The sequence below is a fragment of the Mustela lutreola genome, chromosome 16 (genome assembly GCF_030435805.1).
Source record: "Mustela lutreola isolate mMusLut2 chromosome 16, mMusLut2.pri, whole genome shotgun sequence".
NCBI lineage: Eukaryota > Metazoa > Chordata > Mammalia > Carnivora > Mustelidae > Mustela > Mustela lutreola.
In genome coordinates, this window is record NC_081305.1 from 34906201 (window position 1) to 34931931 (window position 25731).

At 35.6% G+C, this 25731-nt stretch overlaps 1 protein-coding gene across 1 annotated transcript in view; it reads right to left on the reverse strand.

Moving 5' to 3' along the window:
• Positions 1-25731, reverse strand: part of PHKB (phosphorylase kinase regulatory subunit beta) — a 238868-nt gene that overhangs the window by 111550 nt on the left and 101587 nt on the right. Inside the window, exons 9-13 of the mRNA XM_059152026.1 lie at positions 16840-16903; positions 9372-9467; positions 7918-8115; positions 4440-4497; positions 3604-3681 (exon numbers count right to left, since the gene is read on the reverse strand). Of these exons, the coding sequence (XP_059008009.1) occupies positions 3604-3681; positions 4440-4497; positions 7918-8115; positions 9372-9467; positions 16840-16903 (494 nt within the window). The remainder of the gene's footprint in view (positions 1-3603; positions 3682-4439; positions 4498-7917; positions 8116-9371; positions 9468-16839; positions 16904-25731) is intronic.

Sequence of the window (25731 nt, forward strand, 5' to 3'; positions counted from 1 at the left end):
CTTAGACATGAATGTTTGTTTCATTCCCCACATTAGGGAAGTTCTCAGCCATGATTTGCTCAAATATACTTTCTAGCCTTCTCTCTTTCCACTCTTTGGATCCCAATGATTCTGACATTGGTTCTTTTCAAGGCATCATTAAATTCTCTATGCCTTTCTTCATGGGCTATAATTTGTTTCTCTGTCTTTTCTTCAGCTTCCTTCCTTTCCATCAGCCTGTCCTCTGGATCACTTAATTTCTCTTCTGATTCACTGTCCCTAGCTTTAGAGCATCCAATTTAGACTGCATCCTATCAATAGCATTTTTAAGTTTTGTGTGGTTAGATCTCATTTCCACCCTCAGAGATTTTGTATTGTCATTTATGCTTTTTTCAAACCGAGCTATTAACTTTATAACTGCTCTCCTGAATTCTATCTCTGACATCTTGCTTATATCCATATAGATTAGCTCTGTGGCAGAGAACATTGCCTCTGGTTCCTTCCTTTGTTGTGAGTTCTAGTCATTCTGCCCAAGAAGGATGGATCAGCAAATGAATAGAGTCCAAAATATCAACCATGACCCAAGCAAAATGCACCACAGGAAAAAATCTAAAATTATCTGCAGCCACCACAGAAATGCGAACAAAGCCAAAATGAACAAAACAATAAAAATGGGGGGGTACAATGGGTTGGTGGAGAAAGACTATAATCTCTCAGGGTGGACAAGCAGGGTGATCTACTTATTCCTAACTGAATTTAGGTTTGTGTGTTAGAAGACACTACATCCCAAATATGCAAAGAAAACAAAGTTCATATATATATAAAATAAAATTTAGGGCACCTGGGTGGCTCAGTTGTTAAATGTCTGCCTTCGGCTCAGGTCATGATCCCAGGGTCCTGGGACTGAGTCCCGCATAGGGCTCCCTACTCTGCGGGAAGCCCACTTTTCCCTCTCCTTCTGCCCCTGCTTGTGTTCCCTCTCTTGCTATATCTCTCTCTGTCAAATAAATAAATTAAATAAAGTCTTTTTAAAATATATTTTTTAAATAAATAAAATAAAATTTAATAGCATGAAAAAAGGACTAGAATGAGGCATAAATCTATAAAATGTTGATGTGGAAAAAAAGGTTAAAAAGCCACTTAAAAACATAAATTGGTAAAATAAGGATCTAGTTATAATGGGAAAAATGTAAAAAAAAAAAAAAGTAAAACTGGAAAACTGTAAAAAATATCACAAACTTTCACTGAATGAAAAACAAGTTGTGAGGAAACACCTGGAGCTCAATATATTATTTTCCTATAGTGCTGGACTTTTACAGACCCTTGAGATCTATTAGCCTGTCATTCACCTATTCTTCCAGTCTGTCTTCTAGGGGAGGTACCTCCTGTTCTGCTTCTCGGGTTTCTTTGCCTGGGTGGAATTGCACCATCCCTTGTCAGGAGGATGGCCTCAAGGTGAGCTGGTCCTCTGTGTGGTTTTCGTTCCTTGCTGACTTTTCATGACTCTTCAGAGGGTCAGAGCAAAAATGGCCTTGACTGGATCCTTGGCCCAGAGCCACATGATCACAGACCCTTTCTTTAGTAAACTTTCTAAGTGCAACTGTCTTCACTTCTGTGTGCACCAAGCTCTACAGAAACCCCTGGGTGACAGAGACTGCAATTATCCTGGGAGCATTCCTAGAGACCCACAAGCATTTCTGCACTTTGTATCTTTGGGACTGGAAGTATCTGTGGGCTTACACAGATACACCCTCCTCCACTACTCCCACATGCCAGCTGGGTTCTGCTTTATTGTCCTTTCCAGAACTGCTGCCACCCTGAGAGCTGTTGCCTCTTTGGTGCAGCTCTTTGGACCCTCCCAGGGGTTGGTAACATGGCCCACATGTCCCAGTCTTTTTCTGGTGTGCAGGCAAAGAGTGCTCTCGCTACTGGCCTGGCTCATAGTTTATGGTGACCTTATCTGAGAGTGCCTCTTGGCACTCACGGACTATAACCATTTTCCCCAGTCCACTGCTTGGGCAACCTATTGGTTCAGGCACCCTGGTTGCTTCTGTGGGATCCTGAAACCACAGTGACTGACCTAGAATTCTGCCTTTTCCATTCCTTTAGCTCCTTTCAGAAAGGCAATCAATAGTGATATTTGTATCTAAACCAGTTAAAAGATCTTTGATACACAAAGAAGAGTTTGAACATCACTTTCTGAACATAACAAAGACTAAACTGTTGTACACTAAACTACCCCCTCAATGCATCAATGATCTACCACTGAATACTAACAGATATGATTCAAGGGATTGGATTTCAAACATTATATTCATTACAGCATGCATTACATTATTTTTCACATTGGATAAATTATTATTTGGAGCATAAAGATATTAATAACTGGTTTCAAAAATTAATATTTATTTGGAATTCAAGGTTTATTCACAAATACTTTGCTACTTCAACATTACAAGTATTTTAAAGGCTGAGCACACATTGTGAAGTTTTTATTTGAAAATACTTGTGGAAAACTGTAAAAAATATCACAAACTTCTCCTGAGGGAGGAATGAGGCCCAGTGCTGTAATTCCAAGTTTGTGGAAAGGGTCCATAGGACCACCCATTTTTTAGCCATACATCATGATTTTTCACTTTCAGATAAAGGTTTTCAAAGCTGTTTACTTAAGAGAATATGTTCTTATTTTACTAACACTAATCTCCAAAGAATCTGGAGCTCTAAAGAATCTAGAGAATCTAGAGTTTCTTTTTTGGAACTATTAGTTTTCTAGTCATACTGAAAATCAGTTATATTCTTTTATGGGCTCTGCTGGTATTTAACTAAAACCAATATACTATTTGTAAGAGTCTTTTAGCCACTTCTAAAGTATTAAACCCATCCTCAAAGGATGAATCATTAGCACTAGGCTGACATTCAAAATAATATGCTAAAGGTCCAAGAAGTAACTCCAAATATGAGGCCAATCTGTTTCTGGCAGTAGTAGTGCCTTTAGGCTATGGCAGAACCTCTTAAGGTAGCCCTCTGGACGGGGCAGCATTCACCTGAACATAGCATCTCTGATGATCGGGAGAGAAAACAGCTACCCTATATTATTGTCATACTTCACAGAGTGAAGGAGTTTCATAGTTTCATAGTTGCCCACCTGGAAAAGTATTTTGTAATTACTACAACCATAATCACCTAAATTTATTCTTCAACCTTGTCTTGCCCAATGAACTCCTTTTATAAAAACACACTTCTAATAACAAAATAATAGATTATTCCTTACAATTCATTCAAGGCTCCATTTTTTATAATTTAATATAAGTTGTTATATTTAAAAAGGAGTAATTTAGGGCGCCTGGGTGGCTCAGTGGGTTAAGCCGCTGCCTTCGGCTCAGGTCATGATCTCAGGGTCCTGGGATCGAGGCCCGCATCGGGCTCTCTGCTCAGCAGGGAGCCTGCTTCCATCTCTCTCTCTCTGCCTGCCTCTCTGTCTACTTGTGATCTCTCTCTGTCAAATAAATAAATAAAATTAAAAAAAAAAACTTTAAAAAAAGATAAAAAGGAGTAATTTATAGATTTCAAAGTAACATTTAGGAAATATTAGGAAGAATTTCTTGACAAACAATCCAACTATACCTTCTGTGGTCTGATGAAGTAATGGAGTCAGAAGATCCTGATACTCCTTTACTTGTTTGGGATTGCCTCTAAAAACTCCTAAAATTTAAAATATAAAAACCAATAGCATATGAGCTCAATAAGTACCACAGAAATTTTGCTTTAGAAAACTCGACTAGTCCATGGGGCACCTGGATAGATAAGTTGGTTAAGCGTTCGACTCTTGATTTAGGTTCAGGTCATGATCTCAGGGTTGTGAGATCGAGCCCCATGTTGGGCACCATGCTGGGCATGGAGCCTAGTTAAGATCTCCCTTCTCCCTGTGCCCCTCCCTCTCCACTCCCTCTCTCTCAAAAAAAAAAAAAAAAAAGAAAGAAAGGAAAAAATCTATTAGCCCAGTTAATAATTATTTTGTTAATTTTGTATGTAAATGATAAAAATAAAATTGGAAAAAAGTAATGCAAATATGTATATTATTCCATGAAATTGTTTTTAGGTCATGTTAACATTTAGAACTGATTATTGAATTTTAATGGAAATTTCTCTACTCTTAAGTGTAAATGTTATAGATATTCACAATGTCAAAGATTACAATATCTATTATTACTATCCATAAAAATTTCTCTTTGCAAATATGAAAATATATTTGTATAATTTCTTAAATACTTCAAAGTATTTTTGAACTCTTTAAATGATTTAATATACACCCAGAAAGTGGAAGAGTAGCATATAAAAATGCAGAGCAGTTAACATCACTGAAGTATAGCCTATTTTGCTAGCTGAAAGGGTCATATTTCATCTGCTTTTCTTTAAACCACTTATATCCCGTAGTTTAAATTTTAGAAAATCTCACTTACCATCAATCATCATGTAAAGGAAAAATATGGGAAATTCACATTCAATGCCATCAAATAGCTAAAACATAAAATAAAATATTAAAAATTTCACTGAAGTTAATTATATTAGTTAGAACAATTATATTAATTATATATGGAATAACTGTTAGAACAAAGATATATAGAATATATAGATTATACTGTATAGTATAATGAATTATAGCATATAGGATATACATAGAAGTATATAGTAATAACAAAATTAGACTGATATAAGTAGTTTAACTGCTTCTAAAAAAATTCTTGGAACTCTTGTTACTCAAAATCTCATTCATGTAATCCATCACACAGTAATCATTCATTCAACAAATATTTACTAAGTACTTAGTAATGCCTGGCACCAATTAGACAGAGGGCTATGAAGACAAATAAATAGAGAACCTGCCCTCAAGTGCTCCTAGCCTAGTGCGGAGTCAGTCAGGCATGTAAAGAAACTACGAAAGTATTATATGAAATGTTTATACATGGTACATCAGAAATACACAAAAGGAAACACCTGAGTCTGCCCAAGGGTTAGGAAGGGATAATAGTAACCGACGTAGTTCAATTAAGACTTGATGGATTTCTTTGGGGAAAGGAGCTAAGGGAACTCTGTGCAGAGAAAGCAAGAGTATAAACTACAGATGCATGGAAGGACAAAGTCTGCTAAAGAAATAACCAGCAATTCAGTATTTTTGGAACAAGCAATCAAGAAATTGAGAAAATTAATGCCCAAGAGGTGGCCTGGCCCAGGCCAGCCAGATCAGGAAAAACCTGGGAATCATGCTAAAAGACTGAGACTTGGATCTGGAAGTGACAGGGAAGCACTGATGAATACTGAGCAGAATCAGATTTACTCATCAGATTTACTTACTAGTTGGAAAGCTGGCAGTACTGAACAGAGTTTTGGGGCAAGAAAAAGGAAACCAGGTGGAAGGCTACTTGGAAGCAATCCAGAGAAAATATGATAGCCTAAACTGAGATTTCTCAATTTTAGCACTACTGACATTTTGGGCCAAATAATTCTTTGTTGTACAGGCTGTTCTATGCAGCGCAGAATCTTTATTAGCATCTCTGGCCTCTACCTTCCAGATGCCAGTAGCACCCACTAAGTTGTGACAATGAAAAACGTCTACTGATATTGTCAAATGTCTCCTGGGGCACAAAATCCTTTGCTTAAGAATCACTAGCCAAGGAGTTAATAGAGAGGAAGGGACAGACATTAAGATTTACAGGAAGTTAAATCTGCTAGGCCTGGGGAGTGATAAAGAGAGCTAAATGAGACAGAAAAGCCTAGAATGACTCTCAGGTTTGGGGCTTGGGCCAAAGAGTGGGACTTGTCCAAAAGGCAGCTGGATACACATAGTACACCCAAGGGGAGAAGGAGATCTGGGGTTAAGAGTGATAGCTGAAGCTATGATTGCATGGGTAGCATGAAAGAAGAATAGGACTAAGGATGAAACTTGGGAGAAGAGCAATGTTTAGGAGGTGGAAGAAAAAGAACCTGAAAGGACAAGGACAGAAGAGGATTAGGAAGAATGCGATCACAGAAAATGGAGAATATTCCAAGAAAGAAGACTCAATTAAAACATACAAATGCCAAGGAGATATTCAGTGAAAGAAGGTCATAAAATCCTCCACTACCCAGTGACCTAAACTGACTGAAGCCAACAGGGCTACTGGAAAGTGCTAAAGACAAAGAGGAGTAGAACATGAGGCAGTGAGTAGGAGGCAAACAAGGAGACACACCAAGAACAGACTATGCTTTTCAGAAGTGTGGCTAGAAGGAGAGAGAGAGAGAGGACTAAAGGAAGAGAGGAGTAAAGGTTTTGGTTTTGGTTTTAAATGAACACCACTGTGCTTATGCTGAGGGAAAAAAGCTGACTGGAGTTGGGGGAGAGCAAGACAGAAGGAAGGGAGAAGTGAGGAAGATGAGGAGGAAAAAAAGAAAGAGATAGAGACAGACATCCTTCCATCAGAGAAGAAAACAAATGAAAGAGTAAGAAACCCAAGAAGTAAAAGAGAAGAGGATGGGGTGTACATATGGAGGGTTAGCTCAAGGATGAAGAACAGACAGCACCTTCAGTGAGACAGAGATGGAGGCAGGACTGGATGACGGAGAGGTGCAGTGGAGGAGGGCAAACAGAAATGAAAGGCTACCCAGTAAGAATTAAAGTCTGGGAACTTGAATACAAATAGGGAAAAAGCTGGAAAAGCTTGTAAGGGAGTTCCTGGCAGAGTCACACAGCAGTACTGACAAGTGGTGAAATCAGCCGTGAGGACTGAACCAAGATGGGTGCTCTGAATCTGGGGCAGCATCTGACTATAGCTGTGGTTCTCCACGCTGGTGCTCACCAGCAGGTACACAGACACAGAACCTCTACTGGACTGATCCAAAGATGAAAATTTGCAGGGTGGTAGTTACAGCAGGTCCAATTCAAATGTAAGTGCTACAAATTAGCTCAGGAAATGTATTAAGTAGAGAAGAAATATCTGAAGATATTTGAGAAATAAATGGATCTTTTGACTCAACCTAATAGACTGATGTAAAGTTTCAAATATGTACACAGTAACATGGCTCCTAATGCTTCCAGATGATAGTCAGTTGTTAAACTAAATAAGATGATAAATAGTTTCTCTAATTATCCAGCAAATTTAAGTGTATACTAAATATTAAAAGAGTGGTATTTAACTGCCTAATGAATTATAAGGTACAATCTTGCCTAAACATTTTATATAGAGAGATTCATAAGTCCCTACATATCTTTAAAGTTATGACCATGCTAACAAAAATAATTGTCAATCTATACCATTAAAGGAAAACCTTCAGCAATGTGGATGGATGCTTACCCTTTTTTTGAATGTTACAGTTTTCTGGACAGCTTAAAAATTCCTAGAATAAACCTAGATAAAATGGTATGTATGTGCATTTGAAATAAATATTTTAAAACTGAAAATTTAGAGGACTATATTTCAAAGAGAAATGTCTACGTGAAATAGAAAAAAAGAGCATTTACTTAAGAGATTAAAAGTTGAATCACAAATTGATATATTCTATTATATAAGGCATACAGTATGCATACACTTAGCAGATAGGCTAAGTACTGAAAGTTCAGTCAAAAAATTACTCATCCAATGAATCACCACAACCCAATATGAGCAAATGGGCCTCACTGCCAGTAAGGCTAATGCTTATCACTTACTCTGCGTCAAGAACCATTTGAAGCACTTTTAGACATGTGTTAACTCATTGAATCCTCATAAGAACTTCAGTAACAGGACAAATAATAGTAGCTGTTATTATTTTACCAATGGAAAATATTAAACACACAGAGGTTTATTAACTTGCCCAAGGCCAAATAGCTAGTAACTGGCAGAGCCAGAGTTCAAACCCAAGAAGTCTGTTTCCCAAATCGGTGTTTTTGACTACTCTGTTATGATATGAAATATTTTTTGATACCTTAATTTCAGCTGGTTTGTAGTAGCGTCTGTTGGGATCTTCCAATGATGTTCTATATCCATCTCTCAAGAAACGCTTAAATCCATATTTACCTTTTAATTTTCTAACCACTTTATCAAGTGTCTGGCTAAATAAAGCTTCATCATCCAGGGCAAATGCAGGATAACTGATGCAGGGTAGTAGGGCAGCATCTGTGTTCTGGAGGCAATAAGAAAAAGAAGGGAATGTAAATACCCACAGTGATATGATCAACATAGCCAAAGGAGAATCAGGGAGATGAAAAGTCAATAAGGTTATCTAACTGACAGTGAGATTGCTGTGTTCCAAGGGACAGACAGACATTTATATGACATGGTTTGGTGAATCAATAAAACTTTATCCATTAATAAGTATTTTCAAGATTCAACACTGGATGCAAAGATATTAATTAAGGCAGTGTGTAAAAATTTAACACCGATAATTACTAATTATAACTTGGTCTGTCATAACAGTAGTTTATAATGGTAAAAAGCAGAAAATAATCTTGAATGTCCAGTTCAGAACTTCATGTCCAAAACTGAATGTTCTTCCACTTTTATAAAATAAGAATAATATTACATGTACATAAAAATGTACATAAAAATGTGTGGAAACATATAAACTCAAATGCTATCATCCTAAAACTGTAATTGAGTGGTGAAATAATGAGTGGATATTATATTATTACTGGCTTATTTTTGAGTTCTGTTTTATCATAATCTCATTGTACAATCTCAAGTACAATCAAAATTGTACTTCTTATTTTTTAACTTTTAAAAAATTTTTAAAGATTTTATTTATTTATTTGACAGAGATCGCAGGTAGGCAGAGAGGCAGGCAGAGAGAGAATGGGGGAAGCAGGCTCCCTGCCAAGCAGAAAGCTCAATGCGGGGCTTGATCCCAGGACCCTGAGATCATGACCTGTGCTGAAGGCAGAGGCTTAACCCACTGAGCCCCCAAATTGTACTTTTTAAATAATTATTTTATTTGGGGTGTTTTTTAAGAATAGAGCCACAAATAGCCCCTAGAAAAATCTGTAATCAGGTATTACAGGCATATAAAAGTTTGAAGATGAATCACATCAGAGAAAAGAAACAAAGCAGGTAATTTTGATATTCAAAAGAAATATAAATCATGAAAAACATTTTTCTAATACTTTATGACCAAAAAATTCATTTCGGTATAAGGTTGCTACTCCCTACACCCTGCCTCAAAAAATAGTTCCAGTTTTCTATAGTTCTACAGAAGAGCCAAGGACAAAGTAGGTTTGCCCACAGCTTTCCCCACTTCCTGAATGAGACCTCCACAAGACAGTGGACTGAAGGGCAACATTTCTCTCTCCTCATCTTTTCTAGCAACCTCTAACATTTTAAGCACTTTTTGAGGAAGCAATCATAAATAGTAGTTCATATTCGTTTATTATAAAAATATCTCACATGAGATCTTGATTCTCTGGGTAACAGTGAACACAAAGTTTGCCTATTACGATTGTGAGCATCGAGATCCACAAATATAACCGACCAAGAGCAGCCCTGGAACGAGAGAAAACAAAACAAAACAAAACATTTTCTCAATCAAGAAAAAGGAACATGTAGAATGCTAGACATTTTGGCTGTAAGAAATTTCACAAACATATTAACATTGGTTGCATTTGAGAGTGTCATTACAGAAGATTTTAACTTTATTTTTTATATTTTCAGTATTCCTCAAATTTCTTGCAATAAACATTAATGTTATAATCATAAAATACAAATGTTATTCTTACTTTTTCCCTATTTCTTCTTAGTCTTTTATAATTCAAAATGTAGTGATTACAAGACAACTAATCAATTAAGAATATTTGTTTTAATAAAGATAAAAATAGGTTAATTAGCATTTTTAGCAAGGAATAAAGCAAGAATTAATCAGGATGCACGAAATCTGAATTACACAGTCTTAAAAAGAACACTGATTGTATGATCAATCTATACAAACTTAGATACAATCTGGAATTAAAGCTGTAAAAACCATTTGATTGAAATATGAAGATAGGAACATCTCTAATAATAATAATTCATATAATGCTAGCTAATATTCATGATAAGCACTGTTCTTTATGCTTCACATGGATTATCTCACTTAATCCCCTATATGTAGATATTATTATCCCCATTTTAATGAAGAAGATGCTAACTCCTAGCTTAACAGAGCAGGGGTTCAAAAATCAGGTTTTGACAGAGTAGCTCATATCTTAACCACTGAGTTATACAATTCCCACATTAAAAAATATTTTTCATGTAAGAACCAAAAACTTAAACAAAAAAGATAGGTGTAACAAAAAAGTGGCAATTGGTCTGATAACTAAGTTTTTAAAAGTTTACTATTTAGCCATTAGTACTTTCCATATTCAAGGGCATAGTTATAAGTAAACATGGTTTTGTTCTTTTATTGGGGAGTTAAATATTTTGAAAACACAGGAAGTGAAATTGGAATACATAGACTAATTTTACTATAAGAGAATACTCAGAAAAATACATGGAGAAAGGAAGAAGAGAACTCATAACTTTCATGTAAATCTCGACCAAATTTACACCAACGTCAAAGATGTATTCACCCTGAAACTAAAATACCTCAAATCAATCACCTAGACTGACACCCCAAATCTAGGACTACTGGGCCCTACATCCAAATAGTAGATTCAATATATGTATATTTTTCCTGTTAACCTGTTCATACATGAATATTAGCTCATAAAATAGAATAATTTTTCATTCATAGTATTTCTTAAATCTCTCTTAATTCTGATAATTAATAAATGAACAATGAATGAGTGAAACTGATTCTCAACAATGAGATTAATGCTAAACTGTTCCTTTCTACAATTTGAAAGTCTTAACTACTCATCTCTACCCACAAAATTGAGCCCAACAAAAGCTTGATGCAGTAGCTACCATTGTCAGAGTCAAGTGCTCTCTCCTTCAAGAAAAACAAGAAAGATAGGACTTGATCTCTTCTCTCAAGGAACTGACCCTGGTGATACACAGTCCCTAAACAATACAAATAACAAGCAAAACAAAAAGATAGCATATGGCAATACACAACTTGTACCAAATCACTGGCTTAGATGAAAGACTACTAATGATAATAAACTTCTTAAATTAATAGGAGAAAAACAAAAGGGAACTTGAGAGACTTCCTGGAGAAGGTAACTAGAATGATGAATTTGGGGGGAAAGAGGAGCAAGGAGGGTAGTTAGAAAAAAGGAGCAGAGAAATAAATGGGTATGAGATGTTGGGAATCTGTGAGTATAGAAAATCAGATTTATGGTTTATCTTTAGGCTGATAATAAAGTTAATTGCATGCCAAATCAGTCTGCCTTGAATTGAATTTTCAAAAGATACAATCTAAGTAGGGAAACTTATAAATAACGAAGTGAAATGGCAAGTTTGGCAATTCCTGACATTATCTGATTAATACAAACTGCCAACTTCTATTTTCTGGCCAAAATCAATGGCTTATTAACCTAAATTCAAAGTATTTGTTTCAGGTCTCTTTCTCTGCCAGCTTCTAAGAAATATGCACAAAAGGAAAAAAATCTCATAATTTTACCATATTTTAACACTGAAATCAAGGTTAGTTAACTGTATTGTTTGGCTAACCTCTTAAAAAATACACCATGCTGTAGGTATATAACTCAGATTTACAGGAAAAAATTCATCCAAGGCCTTGGGTCACTATTCCTAATCAGAAGCAACTTTTTCTAAAACCCATCAAGGAAAACCTACATATGGAATTAATTATCACCTTCCTTAAATTATCAGACACATTAATTTTAGGACTGTAAACTTGAAAGGAAGCTACATATGTCTCCATTGCTTTGAACACTTTTCATAATATGAGCAATCTCTCCAGTCATCACCTTTTAGATTCTGGCCTCAGCTCATCTGTTAGTATCTTAATTTTGCCAGTTAAAGACACATTATATGAAAGGACGTTTTATATGTATATTTCACTGCAAAATACCTGATTAGCTTTGGATATTTTATTTTCATCTTCCATTTCCTGAAATCATCACAATTCTGCCATAATATCTTAATTCCAGCAAAAGAACATATTTTAAGACTGGTAGTTCAAACTTTAATCCCCAAATTGAGTTTCTGCAATTGTGTCCTAGTAAATACACTAGAATTTGTTTCAACCTGACTACCATCATGGGGACTTGAGTTACAGTGGTGGGTAAGAGCTGCACTGAACCATCTACCCCAGGCTTCACAACCACAACAAACATTTCTGAGGTGGTGCCAGGGGTGACATCTATGACTATAAGACACTACTGATCTCTTTAGTTTCAATTCAAAGTGAAATTTTTTGAAGGACTGTCTGGGTCTTTCTTTTCCTCATTAATCACTTCTTTGAACCTGAGCTAATGGGCTTGCTAGCTTCATCCAGCATCAAAGAGCCAAACAATGAAACTGGTTAGTATATCTACTATACATGAAATCATTTCTATTCTTCTGAAAACAAAACCAACAACACTCTGATGACCTCACAGTCTTCCCCAGTTCAGTATCAGGCTCTCTCTTAGCTTTGTGATAGATCCTGGAAATCTGTTTTCTTACAGAAACAATATTTGCTGATGGGCCTTACCCCTCTGTACCATGGCTATGGGTGGCCATGGGTGTATAAATAGCCAGCTTTTACATACTGACCAAACAGTAGCCTCTAATAGCCCTTCCCACAAGGCATGCTTCTTTTCTCTACAAAAGATCCTATTCACATTTTCAAAATACAGAAAGAGATGAACCTGAGAGTTAATTCTCAGGGTTTTAGAAGAGCAGAGCTGAGACTCAGACCCAGGAATCACGAAACTGTTGCTAACAATGCCAATGACATTTGCTGAGTATAAATTATGATTTATTTAAGTATTACATCTAATAATATTTCTGTATATTGTCATCATATTTATACAGGATATATTTTGAAATCATCATGAAATATGTAATTCTCACATTGAGGATTATATGAGTTTTATTTCTAAATGCTAGAAACTAGCCTTTATTATAAACTTTTCAGTAAAAAAATTAAGCCATTTTATTGTACATTTTTCTTAGGTATTCTCTCACAAAAGAAAATAAGTTTTGAAAATAGTTTCAGAGTAAACATTTTATTTTATTTTTTTTTAAGATTTTATTTATTTATTTGTCAGAAAGAGAGAGAGAGCACAAGAAGGGAGAGCAGTGAGCAGAGGGAGAAGCATACTCCCTGCTTAGCAGGGAGTCCAACGTAGGACTTGACTGCAGCACCTTGGGACCATGACCTGAGTCGAAGGCAGACGCTTAACCAATTGAACTACCCAGATGTCCCCCTTTCTCTCTTTCTTTTTTTTTTTTAAGATTTTATTCCTCGAGTAAATATTTAAATAATGGGTTTTTCCTTGAATAATAAAGCAAGTTTAATATTTAAAAAAATAAAGGAAGTAGAAACACAAGATAGTCATAATGAAAATGAAAAGCTTTTCCACCCAGTAATTCCCCTAAAAATAAAAATTAACATTCATCTTATACACTGAAGTACACAAAGGACAAAAGGCAAGCCTTTCACATTGTTCAATATATGAATTCCTCCTTCAAAAGTTCAATAATTAAGAAGACAATAGAGCGGTCAAAGGTACAAACTCTCAGTTATAAAATAAATCTTGGGGATGTAATGTACAGCATGGTGATTATAGTTAGTAATATTGTATTTGTATATTTGAGTGTTGCTAAGTAAATAGATCTTAAAATCTCCTATCACAAGAAAAAAAATTCTACCTATGTATGTTGGTGGATGATGTGGTGATCATTTTGCAGCATGTACAAATATCTAGTCATTGTCACAGACCTGAAATTAATGTTATATATCAATTCTATCTTAGTAAAAATCTTAATTAATTTAATTCAAAAAAAGAAAGAAAAGCCTTAAGAATTTTCCAAGAATTAGCATAGCTGACACCTCTAAAGGTGAAAAGCATTCAAGATCCATGATTTCCTGTACTAACAGCTGATTTTCCAGATTCATTAGCAAATGGCTTTGGTTTCATTCCTGGGTTTGCCTCTGTTTCATGACCTGCAAAAAGCCATCTCAACTCTCCGACCATTCATTTTGAGAGAAGGACTCTTCCAGCTCCAAAGATCTATGACTTGAAGAGGTTTCTTCGTTTGAGCAAAAACATTTCTTTGTTATATTAGTTCTTTTTCTAGCTACTGATTTTAGAGACCACAGCTCTTTTAAGCACATGAAGCAATATTATAAGATAATAAAACACTAAAAAGATCACTTAATTTTTAAATGTGGTACTGTTTAGCAGGTACCTTTTTAATTTCATTGCTATAGTGATAGGAATTTGCAAAACTAGCTCTGATTATCCAAAAAAAAAAAAAAAGGAAGACGAAGAGGGGTTCTACTTGCAATAGGTAACTTCTGTGTGGCTACAGGAATAAAGCATTATTTATCTAAATTTCTATCAGAAATAATCAAAGAATAGTCCAGTCAGTGAACATTTGGTGTATAACTCTGCCAGAAATACAAGCTAAACTAGGTCAAGAATGAATTCTGCTTTGGGACGCCTGGGTTGCTCAGTCAATTAAGTGTCTGCCTTCAGCTCAGGTCCTGATCCCAGGATTCTGGGATCAAGTCCCACATCGGGCTCCTTGCTCTGTGAGGAGCCTGCTTCTCCCTCTGCCTGCCACTCCCCCTGCTTGTGCACTCACGCTCTCTCTCTCTCGCTCTCGTTCTGGCAAATAAATAAATAAAATTTAAAAAAAAAAAAAAAGAATGAACTTGCTTAGAGCAGTTGTTCTCATCCTTGGCTGTGCATTAGAATTTCTGGGCAGTACAGGAAAACTTCAATACCCAGGCCTCCTCCAGACCAATTCAAATCTCTACAGCTAAAGCCCACACATCAGTATTGGTTAAGTTCCTCAGATAACTCCAATGCACAGTCAAGATTGAGAAATTATGGCTGGGTAACGATACCGGCAATATACTTAAAACTCAAAATCAGAATGCATAAAAAAGCAGGTCAGTGCTTTTAAAGTTATGGCTAAGAGATTTCTGAGAGCTTTCTGGGAAAAGCAGGCTGAAGGCAGAGCCCTGAGAGATAGGGAGTTGGGAAAGGTGCAATTATGTGTATGGGTATCTGGATAGGTGGAGGGGGTATATACAAGATACATAAGCTACATATGCTAAGATTCCAGTATACCAAAGGAGATGGCACAGCTGCAAAAAAAGAGCTGACCACTACTTCATAACATCGAACCATACAACTCTACTCAGCCACTATTTGGTAGGCTATGGAGAACAGAAAAGCAAGACCTGCATCTTTTCAGACTGTTGCTGTAACACTACTGGCTTAGTCCATGCGTCTTCTCCATCTCTTTGAGACACCCTCTAGAGGTTTTTCAGTCCAATCTCCTCATGTCCTTTCTTTAGAATTACCATTAATCCATTAATAGTAATGAGAGATAACACTTACTGAGGGTTTAATCTTTGTCAAGCACTAAACTAATTGTTTTTTTTTAATATAATTTTTTATTTTTTATAAACATATATTTTTATCCCCAGGGGTACAGGTCTGTGAATCACCAGGTTTACACACTTCACAGCACTCACCAAAACACATACCCTCCCCAATGTCCATAATACCACCCCCTTCTCCCAAACCCCCTCCCCCCCAGCAACCCTCAGTTTGTTTTGTGAGATTAAGAGTCACTTATGGTTTGTCTCCCTCCCAATCCCATCTTGTAATTAGAATAAATAAACTAATTGTTTTTTAATTGTATGAAAACCTTCTATGTTAGATCCTAGTATCAAAGTTATAGAGCTCACTGGTAGGGGTACAGAGCAGACAATGATCCTATTTCCTGACTCGAAAAACAATGTCACTCCTTTTTGCCATATGCCAACTTGAACCTTTATTAAATTCAAGACCTGTAATTAAATTACAACTGCCATAACAGAAACCATGTGACATTTTGCAGATCTGAGTAAGTTCCTAAAATGTATCTCCACTGACTTAGCATTTTAATAGCTTAGGGTTAATCATAGTATCAGCTGGAAACTTCCTTTACCCTCCCATCTTAAAAATCCAGAGATTGCTAAAGAAAATTAGCCTACTCCTTGATTGAGAAAAGTAACCTGTATTCCTACATATTATTGCCTTCCATTGACAAATCAGTCCATGGTCACTTGATTAGGTGTAGAAATTGGTTAAACATCTTATGAAAATTTAAGGCAACCCTCGGGATTTCCTTTTTATCCCAAAGAAAAAGAGAATTAAACATAAAATTACAGCTAGCTGAGGATTAAGCTAGGATTAAGTTTCCAATTCTTTGGCTGCACAAATTACGCAAATTCCCCTCTGAGTGAGATATACATTGATATATATCATACTGAAATCAACATGGGAACTGACACAGAAAATATATGATTTGTAATATCAAGAATATTTAAAAACGTGAAAACGAGGTGCTCGGCTGGCTCAGTCGGTAGAGCGTACAACACTTGATCTTGGGGTTCTGAGTTTGAGCCCCATGATGGACATAGAGCTTACTTAAAAGAGAGAGAGAGAGAGAGAGAGAAATAAAAAAATAAAAATGTGAAAGTGCAATAAGAGATTTGGGGGAAAAGTTACTGAACAAAGAAAATGAGAATTCTTTTTCAAAAGGTATTTTTAAATTAAGCAATGTTTTTTAGTTAGAAAAATATGATTTAACTGGAAAATCATATTCAAAGGAAAGGCTGATCAACCATGAGCTGCTACATAAATTTCAGACATTCTTTGATCATAAGGAATGACCTGATAAATGACCAAATTAATTAATCATGCAATTCAACAAAATAATCAATTTGTTGTTGATATTCCTGTTTTGTTTTGTTTTATTTTACCTGATTGCCAAAGAGGTTGAATCCATTAACTGCTTCTAGAGCTGCTTTTGCTAAGCCAACAGAGCTAAAAGAGAAAAGAGAATCCTTTAGAATTCTGATATCTGGCTACAAAATAAGAACGATTATCTAATGAATATTCACAAGTAAGTTTCTTTATTAACACTTATAATAACTTCCATGAGAAAAATAATGTCTAAGAGACTCTAATCTGACATTTCACTATTTCAATTTTTCTTTTTTATGGTTAGTGATCTTCTGGGGAAAATATTTCTAAGTTCACCTTGATCTAGACAAATAGTCATACTATTGATGGGAGTAGTTTTAATCCCAGTATCATTTATATTCACTAACACAAGGGAAAAAAAAAAGATGAACTTTAAAGGAAGGTGTATTATGATGACATGTACTCAATAATAACCAGGTTGGGCATCATTAGTTCAGATCAATTTAACAGAGCTTTCCTGCCATCAACACCGAGCCTTAAAAAAGATATTATATGTCATACACTTACCAGAGTTTAGTAAGAGCTTAATATACCCACTCAAACACTCTTAGCTTAGGGTACAATAAAATGGGCATTATTTTATACTCAAAGAACAACTTGATCACCACACCTCTCATTTTTTGCCATATTCTTCTCTTTGCATAAAATGTGTACTCCTTTGGCCTCTCAAATGCCATATACAATAGTGCTGAAAAATGGAAAAATCCCAATTATATTAAAAATGTGACACTGTTGGGATTCTGGATGTCTCAGTCAGTTAAGCATCTGCCTTTGGCTCAGGTTATGACCTCACAGTCCTGGGATGGAGTCCCACATTTGGCTCTTTGCTCAGTGGGGAGTCTGCTTCTCCCTCTGCCTGCTGCTCTCCCTGCTTGTAAGCTCTCTCTCTCTCTCTCTGACAAATAAATAAAGTCTTTAAAATAAAAGCAAAAAAAAGAAAAATTGAAGAAAAGGTGACAATGCCATCTCATAAATGTTAACCTTTAAATATTTTAGATCAAATATCTAGTTTATTGCACTTACTGTAATTTTGTTGTTTTTACTTAAAGCAATAACATATGCCATTAATATCTTTTGAAAATAATGGTCTATCATCATCTAAGCATTTCTTTAAAGCAGTTATTTCAAAAGTATGGTCCCCAAAGCAGTAGCATTCTCTGGGAACTTATTAGAAATGTCAGTTCTCACTCCTCTCTGGGAGTGGAATCCAACAATTAGTGTTTAAAAGCCCTCTAGGCGGGCGCCTGGGTGGCTCAGTGGGTTGGGCTGCTGCCTTCGGCTCGGGTCATGATCTCAGGGTCCTGGGATCGAGCCCCGCATCAGGCTCTCTGCTCCGCAGGGAGCCTGCTTCCCTCTCTCTCTCTGCCTGCCTCTCTGCCTACTTGTGATCTTTGTCAAATAAATAAATAAAATCTTAAAAAAAAAAAAAAGAAAAGTAAAGTAAAAAACATTAAAAAATAAAATTTTAAAAGCCCTCTAGGTGTGGGGCGCTTGGGTGGGTCAGTGGGTTAAGCCTCTGCCTTAGGCTCAGGTCATGATCCCATGGTCCTGGGATTGAGGCCTGCATTGGGGTCTCTGCTCAGTGGGAAGCCTGCTTCCCCCTCTCTCTGCCTGCCTCTCTGCCTGCTTGTGATCTCTCTCTCTGTCAAATAAATCAATAAAATCCTTTTAAAAAATAAAAATAAAAGACCTCTAGGTGCTTGGATGTGTTTGAAATTGAGAACCACTGTTCTAAGCTATTTATGTCACAATTATCCCCATTTTCTATGAGTTGTTTACATGAAATGTCCTCAAGTAAGCACTACTTTAATTACAGGATAGGGAAACTTATTTTGAAAGAATGGAAAAAAGGTGGAAAACTTATTTTGAAATATGTGGATGGAAAGGTGGAGTAGACATAACTTTCCCTAATTCCTCTCACTAAACACAACTAAAAACCTTGGAAACTTTTCAAGCAAACATAAAAAGGCTCAGAAAATGGAAATAAGGCAGAGGGCTAAGAACCTCAAGATTCTAGGAACAATACTTTTTTGTCTCATATATAATGGACTTAAAGAAGCCAACAACTAGGAATGCCATTAGGTGCATATACAAAAAGCCCCAACAAAAGCCTGTTCTCTTTAGCCAAAGAACCAGGAAAAGAGAAGCCTAGCAAAAACTTTTAGACAATAACCATTCAGAAAAAAATTGTAGACTTAGCCCCACCCAGTTCTATAAAGATTGAGTAGAAAACCTAGACTTTTACATTCTAAGTCTATAATGAAGAACCATACCCATTCACCAACCCTCCCAGCTCTGATGGTGTCACATAAGTCCAAGGAGGAAGCCAAGACTTTTCATTCCCAACAGGTAGTAAGAAGGCTCCCCCCCTCATACTGTGAAGATTATATAGAGAGTCTAGATTTCTACTCCTACCCATCAGTAATGAAATGAACCTCCTTGTCTTGCTTGGACGGCATCAGAGGAGGTCCACTGGAGAGTCACGACTTTCACTAATGTCCAGCTATAAGGAGACTACACCCTTTCGTATCCTTTCCAGCTAGACAGGTTATCAGTGGAAGCCTATCGGAGAACTATACATCCCATCCATACCCAGAAGTAACAAAGAATCTCCATCTTGGGTGTCAACAAAAAACCTGGCAATACATTCTCACCTGGCAATAATACAGTGATGTTCCTGTCCCCTGCCATTACCAGAGTGGTATCAATAAAATACAGTTAAAATAAAAAGTTAAAAAAACAAGATTCAGGGCCTTATAATACCCAAATGTATATGTCTCAATAAAAAAATTACTCATCATATCTAAAAACAGAAAGATCTCAAACTGAATAAAAAAGACAATCAATAAATCCTAACACTGAGATGAAAAAGATGTTAGAATTATGGGACAAAATTTTAAAGCAACCATGATAAAAAACGCTTCATTGAGCAATCATAAATATGAGTGAAACATATGAAAAGACAGAAAGCCCCAGCTAAGAAACAGATAGTCTCAGCAATTTCAATTCAATATTAGAATTGAAAAATAAAATAATCAAAGCAAAAAGCTCAATAGACAGGATTGATGGCAGGAAGGAAAAAAAAAGAAGAAAAAATAACTAAATTAAAAGATAAAACAAAGCAAAAGAGAGAAAACAGACTGTTAAAAAATAAAAAAAGAAAAAGAAAAATGAAGAGAGCCTCAGGGACCTGTGGGACATCTAACATTCATATCATTGAACTCCCCGAAGGAGAGAGGAAAAAGGACAGGGCTAAAAAAAGTACCTGAAATAATGGCCGAAAACTTCCCAATTAGCAAAAGACTAAAGCTACAGATTCAAGCAGCTAACTCAAACAGAATAAAATAAAAATGTCCATGCTAGGAAACACCATAAGTCTTGAAAACTAATACAAATTAAAAATATTAAAAAGGGGTGCCTGGTTGGCTCAGTGGGTGGAGTGAACAACTCTTGATCTCAGGGTTCTGAGTTCAAGTCCCAGGCTGGTTGTGGAGATTACTTAAAAATTAAAAATCTTATTAAAAAAAAAATCTTGAAAGTAGCCAGAGAAAAACACCTGACCTATAGGAGGAAAAACAACTGAGTAACAGTGACTCATTAGAAACCATGAAGGCTAAAAGGATGTGCCATGAAAGTTTTTAAACATTGAAAGAAATGAACTGTCAACTCGGGATCTTATATGGGTAAATACATTCGTTTACCTATCAATTTATCTATCTGAGCAAGACATTCTCAGAAAGAAGAAAAATAAGAGATATGTCACTAGCAGATCTACTCTAAAAGTGTGACTAAAATAAGTTATCAAAATAGAAAGGAAATGATAGAAAGAGGGAAAGAAAACAACAGCCTTGGAACAACCCAAAAGGAAGAAAGAATGTGGTAAGCAAAATATGGGTAAATATAACAGGCTTTTCTTATCCTCTTACATTTTATAAATTATGTGTAATAATTACAGCAAAAGTTGTGAAACTGTGGTTGTAAACATATTGGAGAGGAAATACTTAAGATATTACAGATGGGCAAAAGTAATTCTCTATTTCCCTCCAACTGGTACAATGATGATATCAGTAAGCTTGACCTGTTGTGTATAAATAATGTAATACCTACAGCAACCACTAAAAAGCTACACAAAAAGATACATTCAAATCCAATATACATAAATCAAAATGGAATTCTAAAAAATGTTCAAGAACTTACAGGAAGGTAGAAGAAAAACAGAAATGAAAAACAGAGAGAATAAACACAAAACAGAAATAAAATGGCAGATTTAACCCCAAACACATCAGTAAGATCTAACTATACCAATTAAAAGAAAGATTGGTAGAGTTGATTTAAAAATATGATCTGGGAGGCACCTCGGTGGCTCAGTGGGTTAAAGTCTCTGCCTTTAGCTCAGGTCATGATCCCCCCAAAAAAAACAATCAAAAATCTCAGAGTCCTGGGATCAAGGCCCACATCAGGCTCTCTGCTCAGCAGGGTGCCTACTTCCTCCTCTCTCTCTGCCTGCCTCTCTGCCTACTTGTGATCTCTATCTGTCAAATAAATAGATAAATAAAATCTTTTTAAAAAATATATGATCCGGGGTGCCTGGGTGGCTCAGTTGGTGAAGCATCTGCATTTAGTTCAGACCCCTGGGACTGAATCCCACTTTGGGCTCCCTGCTGAGCAGGAGGTCTGCTTCTCCCTCTTCTCCTGTCCCTCCCCCACCTCCACTTGTGCTTGCTTTTGCTCTCTCTCAAATAAATAAATAATATCTTTTAAAAAACAACAAAAAAATAAAAATAACCATGACCCAATGATATATCATCCATAAAAAACTCAACTGAATTCTAACAATATAGGCAGACTGAAAGTAAAAGGATTAAAAAGAGAAATATCACGCAAACAATAATTTAAAAAAAGCAAGAGTGACCAAAAGGAAAAAAAAAAGCAAGAGTGACTATTTAACATCAGATAAAGTTGACAGCAGAGCAAAGAAAATTACTGGAGACAGAGAGGGATATTATATAATAATTAAATGGTCAATTCAACAGGAGACATAGCAATCTTAAATGTGCATGCATCAAATAAATGAGCTGCACCATACATGAAGCAAAACTGACAGAACTAAAAGGACATATAGACAAACCCACATATATAGTTGGGGACTCAACACTCCTCTCTCAACAATTAGTAGAATGACTAGACATAAAATCAGCAAAGATAGAGAAGAACCTTTAGCCAGCAGAATCTAATCAATATTTTTCTAACCTTATTGCTATGGACCAAATTATGTCCCCCCAAAACACATACATTAAGGCCCCAATGTTCACTTTTATATATTTGAAGATGAGGCCTTTAGAAAATAATCTGGTTTAGATGAGGTCATGAGGATGTGGCCTTCATGATGGCATTAGTATCCCTATAAGAAGAGATACCAGAGATTTTCCTTTCTCTCTCTTTCTCTGCCATGAGAAAAATATAAAAGAACTGAAATCATAACATGTTCTCTGACTACAATGGCATCACACTAGGATCAACAATAGAAAGACAACAGGAAAATCTATCAACACTTGTAACAAAACAATATATGCCCATCTACACAATTCACATAGGTCAAAGAGGAAGTCTCAGGTAAAATTTTAAAAATTTTTCCGTGAAAAGGAAAATAGAACACCAAAGGTTGTGTGGCAAAGGTAAAGCAATGTTGAGAGAGAAATTTATAACACTAAATGCATATCCTAGAAAAAAGGGAAAAAAAGCCTCAAATTAATTATCTAAGCTCTAACATAAAAAACCTGGAAAAGAGCAAAATAAACCCAAAGCAAACCAAAAAATATAGAGAAATGAGAGCAGAAATCAATGACATTAAAAATAGAAAATAATAAAATTTATGAAACAACTGATTCTTTAAAAAGCTAATGAAAAGCTGATAAATCACTAGCAGGGCTGTCAGAGAAATAAAACAATAGAAATGACGAATATTAGGAATAAAAAAGGAAATATCATTACAGACATAGCAGAACATCAAAAGGGTAATAAGAAAACACTATAAATAATTCTACATACATAAAATTGACAGCTTACCAAAAAAAATCAATCAATTCCCAGAAAAGCATTAACTACTATTACTTCCCAATATGAAATAAATCATTTGAATATCCTCATAACTTTTAAGGATATTTAATCCATAATTTCAAAATGGCCAAAAAAATAATAAATGTCCAAGCCTAGCTGATTTGATTAGAGAATTTTATCAAACATTTAAAAAAAAAAGTTAAAACCAATTCTATACACTCTCTTCCAGAAAACAGGAAAGAAAGTACTTTGGGTTTTATTTTACGAAGCTAGCATTACTGTAATACTAAAACCAGACAAAGGCAATACACAAAAAAACAATTATACACCATCATCCCTCATATGTGTGTGTGTGGGGAGGTGTGTGTGTGTGTGTGTGTGTGTGTGTGTGTGTGTTACAAAAAAGAATTTAGCAACATATAAAATGAATTACCCTGACCATAACTAACCAAGTGGAGTTGATCCCAGGGACACAAGGCAGGTTCAACAATCAAAAATCAATCAATGTAATTCACCATAAAATTAACAGGCTAAAGAAGAAAAATCACAAGATCACATCAAGTCTTTGTAGTATTGGTGGCAGGATAAACACATAGAACCCAGGAAGAGACTGACACATATGCCCACTTTATTTTTAATAGGAGCACAAAGGCATTTCAATGGAGGAATGATGGTCTTTTTAAAAAAATTATTTTATTTTTTAAGATTTATTTATTTATTTATTTGACAGAGAGAGAGAGAGAAAGAGATCACAAGTAGGCAGAGAGGCAGGCAGAGAGAGAGGGGGAAGCAGTCTCTCTGCTGAGCTGAGGACCTGATGTGGGGCTCAATCCCAGGACCCTAAGATCACGACCTGGGCCGAAGGCAGGGGCTTAACCTACTAATCCACACAGGCATCCCGGAATGATAATCTTTTTAACAAAGGCAAATGATGCTGAACAATTGGACATTCTTAGGTAAAAAAGGAAAAAAGGATTAAGAACTTCAACCTTAGTCTCATCAAACAAGATTAACTCAAAATGGATCATAAACTTAAATATAAGACATAAAATTATACAACTTTTGGAAAACAAGTTGTTGAAGAAAATCTTAAGGATCTAGAGTCAGGCAAAAAGTTTTCTGACTTTATACAAAAGGTACAACCCAAAAAAGGAAAAATTGATAAATTCAATCTCATCAAAATTTGAAGTTTTTGCTCTGTTTAGACTCTGTTAAGAGGATACAAAGACAAGCTATAGTAGGGAGAATATATTTGCAAAATATATGTATCTGACAAAGGACTGCTATCTAGAATTAAAAACATCAAGAAATAACAATAAAGAAAAAACCCAAGTAAAAATGAGCAAAAAGCAAGAAGAGACATTTCACTGAAGAGGATTTACAGATAGCAACTTAAGCACATGAAGAGATTAAACATCATTCATTATCCACTAGGAAATGCAAATTAAAATCACAATGAAATACCAGTATAAACCAATCAGAGTGCCTAAAATAATAAAAAAAAATAATGGTAACACCAAATGCTGGCAAAGATGGAGACAAAATTGTATTACTCATACATTGCTGGTGGGAAAGTACAATGATACAGGGATCTGGCAAACAGTCTTGTAGTTTCTTTGAAATCTAAAAGGCAACTTCCTACGAACTGTACTACTTACTGGGCATTCATCCCAGATAAATGAAAACTTGTGTTCACACAAAAACCTGTAGAGAGTACATTTTGTTGTTGTTGGTTGCATGTGCTTTAGGTGTTACATCTAAAGTGTACTCTTGTCTAATCCAAGGTCACAATGATTTACAACTCTATTTTCTTCTAGGAGTTTTACAGTTTCAGCTCTTACATACAGGTCTTTGATCCATTTCCAATTAGTTTTTTTTATTAAAATATAACGTATTATTTGATTCAGGGGTACAGGTCTGTGAAATTAGTTTTTGTATATGGTGTGAAGTAGGGTTCCAAATTCATTCTTTCACATGTAGTTGTCCCAGCACCATTTGCTGAAAAAAAAAAAATTATCCTTTCTCCACTGAATTGTCTTTGCACCTTCACCAAAATCAACTACCATAAAGGTATGGACTTATTTCTGAATTGTCAATTCTATTCTATTAATTTCTGTATCTGTTCTTAAGCCAGTATCACAGTATTTAATTATTGTGGCAATTACTCTACATATAATAAGCATAGTACTGTAGTAAATTTTGAAATGGAAAGTGTGAACCAAACTTTGTTCTTTCTCAAAGCTGTTTTAGCTAGGCTGAATCCCTTGCATTTCCATATGAATTTTAGGATCAGCTTGTCAATTTCTGCAAAAAAACACTTGGATTTTTTATTAGATTACATTGATCACAGGATATCTTCACATTTTTGTATGTCTTCACTAAAATCGATGCTGACCATTTTACCTTAGTTTTCAAGAACAATTGAGCTAACAATCTGGGTTTAAGATATTGTCCACCTGACTCAAATCTACAGTCTAGCATTTCAACACCAGTAAAGGAAGTACTTGTTGCTTCCACCAGTTAAACAAATTCCATAATATTTCACATGGTATTGCTGGTATACTCAAGACAAGGGCAGTGGTCTCTTTTCATATCCAAAGACATTTTAGAGAAATGACAAAGCCTGGAACCTAAAGAAATTCTGTCCAAGTATATGTGGAATATGTGGTGGTTTAATGCACAAGCACTTACATGCATCTAACCTTGGTAATACCAGAAACTCCTCCTTACAGTGAGGTATATGTGTTATTAAGATTGTTTGCAGTATTTTGAGAAGTGAGAGAAAATAACTTATTCAAAAGGGTAATAAAAAGGAAACTCTGTACTAAAGG